The 12,163-nt window shown below is 39.1% G+C and overlaps 1 protein-coding gene across 6 annotated transcripts in view; it reads right to left on the bottom strand.

Moving 5' to 3' along the window:
• The window catches only part of srebf1 (sterol regulatory element binding transcription factor 1), a 145,677-nt gene that overhangs the window by 84,247 nt on the left and 49,267 nt on the right, over window positions 1-12,163 (bottom strand). For all 6 annotated transcript variants that reach the window (XR_009803935.1, XR_009803934.1, XM_061885154.1 and 3 more), the window contains exon 8: window positions 10,493-10,706. Coding sequence is in view for 4 of the 6 variants with exons in the window: in XM_061885154.1 (XP_061741138.1) it covers window positions 10,493-10,706 (214 nt within the window). In the remaining 2 variants the exon portion in view is untranslated. The remainder of the gene's footprint in view (window positions 1-10,492; window positions 10,707-12,163) is intronic.

Raw genomic sequence — 12,163 nt, forward strand, 5'->3', positions numbered from 1 at the left:
CCACACAAACATAAAACATTAACATTAGCTGGTCGTTACAATATAAATTGATAAGGGACAAGCGGTAGAAAATGGATGGATATATAGCCTATTATCTGCGCAGTATTGACAACGGATGTACTGAAGACCTGACCACGGCAAAAAGATTTTGATCACCAAAAACCGCGCAACTGAAACTGGATGTAAAGAAAAGGCACGCCTTTGTCTGGAGCTTTGTCAGCATGTCTGTGATGTGGATGTGATATTCATATATACTGGACATATACCCACAGACATCCATTTACAAAATGAGCAAATATTAAAAGGGCAGTGGCAGTTTTTAAAAAGATATCGTCTAACTAGAGCAACAGCGTGAAGCAAGTGTGACTTCATGCTCTTTAGTCAGGGACATCAAGGGACAAAAGTATAGTCTCTAAACGTGAGTACATTCTATAATAATACCAGAAAAAGATGCTAGATCTATTGCTAGTTATTTACATTTTTAAAAAAGTCATTAAACATAGGGCTGGGCGATATTTCGATATACTCGATATATCGCGGGTTTGTCTCTGTGCGATATAGAAAATTACGATATCGTGATATTCGAATGTACGTTCTCACGCAGTTGCTTTTAGCTGCTGGTATTACACTACAGGCTCCTCCCACTCTGTTGTATCTCCTTCTCACATACGTATACGCCATCGCGGAGCAGAGAGGTAGCGGCATGGGTAACGTTAGCTGTAGTGCGAGTGGTAATACGAGAGAAAGAAGGTGCGAATTTAGCAACAAATGAAGGAAGAATTAATTCCCAAGAAAAACAGCAGGGGGTCCATCGTCTGGCGGTGGTTTGGCTTCGAGTGGGAATATGTCAAACAGACAACCGTAATATGTCCAGTGTGGGGAAAAAGCGCTGCTACAAAAAAGTAGCATTACCGCTAATAATTAGCATCATTTGAAAAGTCAGCCCCTAGAGAATGAAGAGTGCTTACTCCGCATGTCAACATCCCTGTTCGGTGCCACACCAAAAAAATGCAGAGGCAACCATTTCCAGATCAACACCGTTAAAAACTGCCACTGCCCTTTTAATATTTGCTCATTTTGTAAATGGATGTCTGTGGGTATATGTCCAGTATATATGAATATCACATCCACATCACAGACATGCTGACAAAGCTCCAGACACAAAGTGTCCTTTAATTTAGTGTTGTTTTGATATGTCATCTTAGTGACATCGTGCACAAAAGTGCACTCATAGCTTTTGTGGGTTCTTCCGAGGATGTCGTAGTCGTAATGATTTGTGCAGTCCTTTGAGACATTTGTGATTTGGGGCTATATAAATAAACATCGATTGATTGGTATGGAAAAAATAGTGAACAACATAAGGAGATAACGTCCGCAGGAACCTACCACACAGCGATTTGATTTCCTATTACGCAGCTCATTTTTATGTGACAGTTATTGTAATATCTTGTGTGACATCATGCACAAAAGTGCGCTGTATTTGTTTTAAACTATTGTAGTGGCGTTCTGTACAAATTGTTTTGATATGTCATCTTAGTGACATCATGCACAAAAGTGCACTCGTAGCTTTTGTGGGTTCTTCCGAGGATGTCGTAGTCGTAATGATTTGTGCAGTCCTTTGAGACATTTGTGATTTGGGGCTATATAAATAAACATTGATTGATTGATTGATTGATTGATTGGTATGAAAAAAATAGTGAACAACATAAGGAGATAACGTCCGCAGGAACCTACCACACAGCGATTTGATTTCCTATTACGCAGCTCATTTTTATGTGACAGTTATTGTAATATCTTGTGTGACATCATGCACAAAAGTGCGCTGTATTGGTTTTAAACTATTGTAGTGGCGTTCTGTACAAAAAAGTGCACTTTAATTTAGTCTCGTTTTGATATGTCATTTTGGTGACATCATGCACAAAAGTGCACTCGTAGCTTTTGTGGGTTCTTCCGAGGATGTCGTAGTCGTAATGATTTGTGCAGTCCTTTGAGACATTTGTGATTTGGGGCTATATAAATAAACATTGATTGATTGATTGATTGGTATGAAAAAAATAGTGAACAACATTAGGAAATAACGTCCGCAGGAACCTACCACACAGCGATTTGATTTCCTATTACGCAGCTAACTTTTATGTGACAGTTATTGTAATATCTTGTGTGACATCATGCACAAAAGTGCGCTGTATTTGTTTTAAACTATTGTAGTGGCGTTCTGTACAAATTGTTTTGATATGTCATCTTAGTGACATCATGCACAAAAGTGCACACATAGCTTTTGTGGGTTCTTCCGAGGATGTCGTAGTCGTAATGATTTGTGCAGTCCTTTGAGACATTTGTGATTTGGGGCTATATAAATAAACATTGATTGATTGATTGGTATGAAAAAAATAGTGAACATAAGGAGATAACGTCCGCAGGAACCTACCACACAGCGATTTGATTTCCTATTACGCAGCTCATTTTTATGTGACAGTTATTGTAATATCTTGTGTGACATCATGCACAAAAGTGCGCTGTATTGGTTTTAAACTATTGTAGTGGCGTTCTGTACAAAAAAGTGCACTTTAATTTAGTGTTGTTTTGATATGTCATTTTGGTGACATCATGGACAAAAGTGCACTCATAGCTTTTGTGGGTTCTTCCGAGGATGTCGTAGTCGTAATGATTTGTGCAGTCCTTTGAGACATTTGTGATTTGGAGCTATATAAATAAACATTGATTGATTGGTATGGAAAAAATAGTGAACAACATAAGGAGATAACGTCCGCAGGAACCTACCACACAGCGATTTGATTTCCTATTACGCAGCTCATTTTTATGTGACAGTTATTGTAATATCTTGTGTGACATCATGCACAAAAGTGCGCTGTATTGGTTTTAAACTATTGTAGTGGCGTTCTGTACAAAAAAGTGCACTTTAATTTAGTGTCGTTTTGATATGTCATCTTAGTGACATCATGCACAAAAGTGCACTCATAGCTTTTGTGGGTTCTTCCGAGGATGTCGTAGTCGTAATGATTTGTGCAGTCCTTTGAGACATTTGTGATTTGGGGCTATATAAATAAACATTGACTGATTGATTGGTATGAAAAAATAGTGAACAACATAAGGAGATAACGTCCGCAGGAACCTATCACACAGCGATTTGATTTCCTATTACGCAGCTAACTTTTATGTGACAGTTATTGTAATATCTTGTGTGACATCATGCACAAAAGTGCGCTGTATTGGTTTTAAACTATTGTAGTGGCGTTCTGTACAAATGGTTTTGATATGTCATCTTAGTGACATCATGCACAAAAGTGCACTCATAGCTTTTGTGGGTTCTTCCGAGGATGTCGTAGTCGTAATGATTTGTGCAGTCCTTTGAGACATTTGTGATTTGGGGCTATATAAATAAACAATGATTGATTATATGATTGATTGGTATGAAAAAAATAGTGAACAGCATAAGGAGATAACGTCCGCAGGAACCTACCACACAGCGATTTGATTTCCTATTACGCAGCTCATTTTTATGTGACAGTTATTGTAATATCCTGTGTGACATCATGCACAAAAGTGCGCTGTATTTGTTTTAAACTATTGTAGTGGCGTTCTGTACAAATTGTTTTGATATGTCATCTTAGTGACATCATGCACAAAAGTGCACTCATAGCTTTTGTGGGTTCTTCCGAGGATGTCGTAGTCGTAATGATTTGTGCAGTCCTTTGAGACATTTGTGATTTGGAGCTATATAAATAAAGATTGATTGATTGGTATGGAAAAAATAGTGAACAACATAAGGAGATAACGTCCGCAGGAACCTACCACACAGCGATTTGATATCCTATTACGCAGCTCATTTTTATGTGACAGTTATTGTAATATCTTGTGTGACATCATGCACAAAAGTGCGCTGTATTGGTTTTAAACTATTGTAGTGGCGTTCTGTACAAATTGTTTTGATATGTCATCTTAGTGACATCATGCACAAAAGTGCACTCGTAGCTTTTGTGGGTTCTTCCGAGGATGTCGTAGTCGTAATGATTTGTGCAGTCCTTTGAGACATTTGTGATTTGGGGCTATATAAATAAACATTGATTGATTGGTATGAAAAAAATAGTGAACAACATAAGGAGATAACGTCCGCAGGAACCTACCACACAGCGATTTGATTTCCTATTACGCAGCTCATTTTTATGTGACAGTTATTGTAATATCCTGTGTGACATCATGCACAAAAGTGCGCTGTATTTGTTTTAAACTATTGTAGTGGCGTTCTGTACAAATGGTTTTGATATGTCATCTTAGTGACATCATGCACAAAAGTGCACTCATAGCTTTTGTGGGTTCTTCCGAGGATGTCGTAGTCGTAATGATTTGTGCAGTCCTTTGAGACATTTGTGATTTGGGGCTATATAAATAAACATTGATTGATTGGAATGAAAAAAATAGTGAACAACATAAGGAGATAACGTCCGCAGGAACCTACCACACAGCGATTTGATATCCTTTTACGCAGCTCATTTTTATGTGACAGTTATTGTAATATCTTGTGTGACATCATGCACAAAAGTGCGCTGTATTTGTTTTAAACTATTGTAGTGGCGTTCTGTACAAAAAAGTGCACTTTAATTTAGTGTCGTTTTGATATGTCATTTTGGTGACATCATGGACAAAAGTGCACTCATAGCTTTTGTGGGTTCTTCCGAGGATGTTGTAGTCGTAATGATTTGTGCAGTCCTTTGAGACATTTGTGATTTGGGGCTATATAAATAAACATTGATTGATTGATTAGTATGAAAAAATAGTGAACAACATAAGGAGATAACGTCCGCAGGAACCTACCACACAGCGATTTGATTTCCTATTACGCAGCTCATTTTTATGTGACAGTTATTGTAATATCTTGTGTGACATCATGCACAAAAGTGCGCTGTATTTGTTTTAAACTATTGTAGTGGCGTTCTGTACAAATTGTTTTGATATGTCATCTTAGTGACATCATGCACAAAAGTGCACTCGTAGCTTTTGTGGGTTCTTCCAAGGATGTTGTAGTCGTAATGATTTGTGCAGTCCTTTGAGACATTTGTGATTTGGGGCTATATAAATAAACATTGATTGATTGGTATGAAAAAAATAGTGAACAACATAAGGAGATAACGTCCGCAGGAACCTACCACACAGCGATTTGATATCCTTTTGCGCAGCTCATTTTTATGTGACAGTTATTGTAATATCCTGTGTGACATCATGCACAAAAGTGCGCTGTATTTGTTTTAAACTATTGTAGTGGCGTTCTGTACAAATTGTTTTGATATGTCATCTTAGTGACATCATGCACAAAAGTGCACTCGTAGCTTTTGTGGGTTCTTCCGAGGATGTCGTAGTCGTAATGATTTGTGCAGTCCTTTGAGACATTTGTGATTTGGGGCTATATAAATAAACATCGATTGATTGGTATGGAAAAAATAGTGAACAACATAAGGAGATAACGTCCGCAGGAACCTACCACACAGCGATTTGATTTCCTATTACGCAGCTCATTTTTATGTGACAGTTATTGTAATATCTTGTGTGACATCATGCACAAAAGTGCGCTGTATTTGTTTTAAACTATTGTAGTGGCGTTCTGTACAAATTGTTTTGATATGTCATCTTAGTGACATCATGCACAAAAGTGCACTCATAGCTTTTGTGGGTTCTTCCGAGGATGTCGTAGTCGTAATGATTTGTGCAGTCCTTTGAGACATTTGTGATTTGGGGCTATATAAATAAACAATGATTGATTGATTGATTGGTATGAAAAAAATAGTGAACAACATAAGGAGATAACGTCCGCAGGAACCTACCACACAGCGATTTGATATCCTTTTACGCAGCTCATTTTTATGTGACAGTTATTGTAATATCTTGTGTGACATCATGCACAAAAGTGCGCTGTATTGGTTTTAAACTATTGTAGTGGCGTTCTGTACAAATGGTTTTGATATGTCATCTTAGTGACATCATGCACAAAAGTGCACTCATAGCTTTTGTGGGTTCTTCCGAGGATGTCGTAGTCGTAATGATTTGTGCAGTCCTTTGAGACATTTGTGATTTGGGGCTATATAAATAAACATTGATTGATTGATTAGTATGAAAAAATAGTGAACAACATAAGGAGATAATGTCCGCAGGAACCTACCACACAGCGATTTGATTTCCTATTACGCAGCTCATTTTTATGTGACAGTTATTGTAATATCTTGTGTGACATCATGCACAAAAGTGCGCTGTATTGGTTTTAAACTATTGTAGTGGCGTTCTGTACAAATTGTTTTGATATGTCATTTTAGTGACATCATGCACAAAAGTGCACTCATAGCTTTTGTGGGTTCTTCCGAGGATGTCGTAGTCGTAATGATTTGTGCAGTCCTTTGAGACATTTGTGATTTGGGGCTATATAAATAAACATTGATTGATTGGTATGAAAAAAATAGTGAACAACATAAGGAGATAACGTCCGCAGGAACCTACCACACAGCGATTTGATTTCCTATTACGCAGCTCATTTTTATGTGACAGTTATTGTAATATCTTGTGTGACATCATGCACAAAAGTGCGCTGTATTTGTTTTAAACTATTTTGGTGGCGTTCTGTACAAATGGTTTTGATATGTCATCTTAGTGACATCATGCACAAAAGTGCACTCGTAGCTTTTGTGGGTTCTTCCGAGGATGTCGTAGTGGTAATGATTTGTGCAGTCCTTTGAGACGTTTGTGATTTGGGGCTATATAAATAAACATTGATTGATTGATTAGTATGAAAAAATAGTTAACAACATAAGGAGATAACGTCCGCAGGAACCTACCAGACAGCGATTTGATTTCCTATTACGCAGCTAATTTTTATGTGACAGTTATTGTAATATCTTGTGTGACATCATGCACAAAAGTGCGCTGTATTTGTTTTAAACTATTGTAGTGGCGTTCTGTACAAATTGTTTTGATATGTCATCTTAGTGACATCATGCACAAAAGTGCACTCATAGCTTTTGTGGGTTCTTCCGAGGATGTCGTAGTCGTAATGATTTGTGCAGTCCTTTGAGACATTTGTGATTTGGGGCTATATAAATAAACATTGATTGATTGGAATGAAAAAAATAGTGAACAACATAAGGAGATAACGTCCGCAGGAACCTACCACACAGCGATTTGATATCCTTTTACGCAGCTCATTTTTATGTGACAGTTATTGTAATATCTTGTGTGACATCATGCACAAAAGTGCGCTGTATTTGTTTTAAACTATTGTAGTGGCGTTCTGTACAAAAAAGTGCACTTTAATTTAGTGTCGTTTTGATATGTCATTTTGGTGACATCATGGACAAAAGTGCACTCATAGCTTTTGTGGGTTCTTCCGAGGATGTTGTAGTCGTAATGATTTGTGCAGTCCTTTGAGACATTTGTGATTTGGGGCTATATAAATAAACATTGATTGATTGATTAGTATGAAAAAATAGTGAACAACATAAGGAGATAACGTCCGCAGGAACCTACCACACAGCGATTTGATTTCCTATTACGCAGCTCATTTTTATGTGACAGTTATTGTAATATCTTGTGTGACATCATGCACAAAAGTGCGCTGTATTTGTTTTAAACTATTGTAGTGGCGTTCTGTACAAATTGTTTTGATATGTCATCTTAGTGACATCATGCACAAAAGTGCACTCATAGCTTTTGTGGGTTCTTCCGAGGATGGTGTAGTCGTAATGATTTGTGCAGTCCTTTGAGACATTTGTGATTTGGGGCTATATAAATAAACATTGATTGATTGATTGATTGATTGGTATGAAAAAATAGTGAACAACATAAGGAGATAACGTCCGCAGGAACCTACCACACAGCGATTTGATTTCCTATTACGCAGCTAATTTTTATGTGACAGTTATTGTAATATCTTGTGTGACATCATGCACAAAAGTGCGCTGTATTTGTTTTAAACTATTGTAGTGCCATTCTGTACAAAAAGTGCACTTTAATTTAGTGTTGTTTTGATATGTCATCTTAGTGACATCATGCACAAAAGTGCACTTGTTTTAAAATGTCTCTGACAATCTTGCACTTTCTGTTTAGAAATGACATGAATGTTTGTGCCACTGCTTAATTACTGTTTATTAAATACACTTTTGGTTGGGATTTCCCTCTCTGCATGAAAGTTTAAATGCAATATGAAAAAGAATGTTTTAATGTAGACACATAGAATCATCGTACTGCTGTGATTATATGTATCAAGTGTTCATTTAAGGCAGGGGTAGGGAACCTATGGCTCTAGAGCCAGGTGTGGCTCTTTTGATGACTGCATCTGGCTCTCGGATAAATCTGAGCTGACATTGCTTAACACGATAAGTAATGAATAATTCCACTTGTAATCACAGTGTTAAAAATAACGTTCAAAATATAAAACATTCTCATGCATTTTTAATTCCATCCATTCGTTTCTACCGCACCTGTTCAAGAAGTTGCGTTAATGGTAAGAAGTTATTTATTTATTATTGGTTAGTGTGGGGCTTGTCCTCCTGGAGGTTCTTCAGACCACCAAGCACCAATATGAGAGCCTGTTTCAGGGTTACAATATTGTTTTATTTTTCAATAAGTCCCTCAGTTGCTTTCCAGCAATTGTATTTTTCTCTTTCGTTTTCGTTCACGCTCTGGCTCCAGCCCCAGCCCCAACCCCGTCTCTCCTCCTGGCTGCTGCTTATAACAGAGTGACAGGTGAGTTTATACCAAAAAGTTCTATTTTGGTTTCATCTGACCACATGACATTCTCCCAATCCTCTGCTGTATCATCCATGTATCCATTTTGGTATAAACTCAACTGGTCGTGTTTGGAGGAAGAAGAATACTGAGTTGCATCCCAAGAACACCATACCTACTGTGAAGCATGGGGGTGGAAACATCATGCTTTGGGGCTGTTTTTCTGCTAAGGGGACAGGACGATTGATCCGTGTTAAGGAAAGAATGAATGGGGCCATGTATCGTGAGATTTGGAGCCAAAACCTCCTTCCATCAGTGAGAGCTTTGAATGGTTGACCAAATACTTATTTTCCACCATAATTTACAAATAAATTCTTTAAAATTCCTACAATTGGAATTCCTGGATTTTTTTTCCACATTCTGTCTCTCACAGTTCAAGTGAAATATAAAATACTATATATATAGTAATAAAATAAATATAAAATACTACACGGTCTAGCTCCATCCTATCTTGCTGATAGTTTTGTACCATATGTCCCGGCAAGAAATCTGCGTTCAAAGGACTCCGGCTTGTTAGTGATTCCCAAAGCCCAAAAAAAGTCTGCGGGCTATAGAGCGTTTTCATTTCGGGCTCCAGTACTCTGGAATGCCCTCCCGGTAACAGTTCGAGATGCCACCTCAGTAGAAGCATTTAAGTCTCACCTTAAAACTCATTTGTATACTCTAGCCTTTAAATAGACTCCCTTTTTAGACCAGTTGATCTGCCGTTTCTTTTCTTTTTCTCCTATGTCCCACTCTCCCTTGTGGAGGGGGTCCGGTCCGATCCGGTGGCCATGTACTGCTCGCCTGTGTATCGGCTGGGGACATCTCTGCGCTGCTGATCCGCCTCCGCTTGGGATGGTTTCCTGCTGGCTCCGCTGTGAACGGGACTCTCGCTGCTGTGTTGGATCCGCTTTGGACTGGACTCTCGCGACTGTGTTGGATCCATTATGGATTGAACTTTCACAGTATCATGTTAGACCCGCTCGACATCCATTGCTTTCCTCCTCTCCAAGGTTTCTCATAGTCATCATTGTCACCGACGTCCCACTGGGTGTGAGTTTTCCTTGCCCTTATGTGGGCCTACCGAGGATGTCGTGGTGGTCTGTGCAGCCCTTTGAGACACTAGTGATTTAGGGCTATATAAGTAAACATTGATTGATATTATTTTGTACACTGTGACAGTCTTAAGCCGTCGTCGTGTGGGTTGCGTGGACCACCCAGGAAGGACATTGCTTTTGAGCAGGTTTGACTCTTTTACTTTTTCAAATAAAGGTTCTTTTAGTAGTAAATAAACAAACAAAGCCTCTTAATTAGTCTGCTGACATATGCAGTAACATATTGTGTCATTTATACACAGTATCATGTTAGACCCGCTCGACATCCATTGCTTTCCTCCTCTCCAAGGTTTCTCATAGTCATCATTGTCACCGACGTCCCACTGGGTGTGAGTTTTCCTTGCCCTTATGTGGGCCTACCGAGGATGTGGTAGTGGTTTGTGCAGCCCTTTGAGACACTAGTGATTTAGGGCTATATAAGTAAACATTGATTGATTGAAGTGTACCTATGATGAAAATGACAGACCTCTGTCATCCTTTGAAGTGGGAGAACTTGCACAATCGCTGGCGGACTAAATACTTTTTTTTGCCCCCCTGTATATGCAGAGGGCCGCAGTATATATGGTGATACAGATGTTATATCGCCAATCCCTAGTGTGCATGTTTACCTGCAATGTCCAAGCCCAGAACACTCCTGCCTGCATGATGAGGTGTGCTGGCTGCACTACCGGCCGAGCTGCTGCCGGACGAGCAGAGCAGGTTCGCCAAGGGATTGAGAGACAGGAAGAGGAAGGTGAAGGCACACAGCGCCATGCGGGAGCGGTCCAGCATTCCACCGGCGCCACCACCTGTCGACGACCGCTCCAACACACCCGCGTTCGGCTGGTGGAAGACAAGGCAAGGAAGAAAAGTCATTACAATTTTTAGCGACTAAAAACGTATGTACTGTGCCGTGTGATTTATACATAAATCCTTGGGGGAGTTTTAGATTAAAATGGTCAATACTGCATAAGATTTATTGGAGTCTGTCCCAGAAGTACTTGTGCAAGATTACATGACGCCGGAGGCTGGCAGCGGCTCTTAAATAATAAATAATAAAAGCAGAGAGTAGTTTTGTACAATGTCTGTCATGGATGTGTTGATCCTGCAATATTTTACACATGCAGTAAATGGCTTCATACTTCTGTAGTAAAATATTTGATTATGTAATGTGTTAGATCCACTATGGACTGGACTCTCACTATTAAGTTAGATCCACTATGGACTGGACTCTCACACTATTATGTTAGATCCACTATGGACTGGACTCTCACTATTAAGTTAGATCCACTATGGACTGGACTCTCACTATTATGTTAGATCCACTATGGACTGGACTCTCACTATTAAGTTAGATCCACTATGGACTGGACTCTTACACTATTATGTTAGATCCACTATGGACTGGACTCTCACACTATTATGTTAGATCCACTATGGACTGGACTCTCACACTATTATGTTAGATCCACTATGGACTGGACTCTCTCACTATTATGTTAGATCCACTATGGACTGGACTCTCACTATTATGTTAGATCCACTATGGACTGGAGTCTCACTATTATGTTAGATCCACTATGGACTGGACTCTCACAATTGTTATGTTAGATCCACTATGGACTGGACTTTCCCAATATTATGTTAGACCCACTCAACGTCCATTGCACCGGTCACCCTGGGGTAGCCCACATCTGCAGTCCTCTTCAAGGTTTCTCATAGTCCCATTGGGTTGAGTTTTTCCTTGCCGTGATGAGGGATCTAAACCGAGGATGTCCTTGTGGCTTGTGCAGCCCTTTGAGGCACTCGTGATTTAGGGCTATATAAATAAACATTGATTGATTGATTGATTGAAGCTATCTAAAATCTATTATTTCACATTATTGTCCTTATTTAGCTCTGTAAAACAATGGTGGTGTGGTGCAAGTTAAACAATAAATGAAGAGAACCAAATAAGCTCTGCTTCTTCCTACTGGTCTTCAGATGTTCATCTGTTGCTAATATAAACCAGGTGCACTTTGATGTGACCTCGCTAAAACCTTGTGTGATGTTCATGTTGTTGTTACTCAGCCAGTGTTTGCGGGTCTGATGGACCCGTGGCATTTTGTGGCTTTTAATGCCTCACAATCAAACACTTTCATGTTAAAATACTGAACGAATATTTACCTTATCCCAATAAATATCTGTTCAGTATTTTTAACAAAGTGTTTGATTGTGAGGCATTAAAAGCCACAAAATGCCACGGGTCCATCAGACCCACAAACGCTGGCTGAGTAACAAGATGAACGTTGCGCGGAAAA

Source organism: Nerophis ophidion, linkage group LG23 (genome assembly GCF_033978795.1).
Source record: "Nerophis ophidion isolate RoL-2023_Sa linkage group LG23, RoL_Noph_v1.0, whole genome shotgun sequence".
Taxonomy (NCBI): domain Eukaryota; kingdom Metazoa; phylum Chordata; class Actinopteri; order Syngnathiformes; family Syngnathidae; genus Nerophis; species Nerophis ophidion.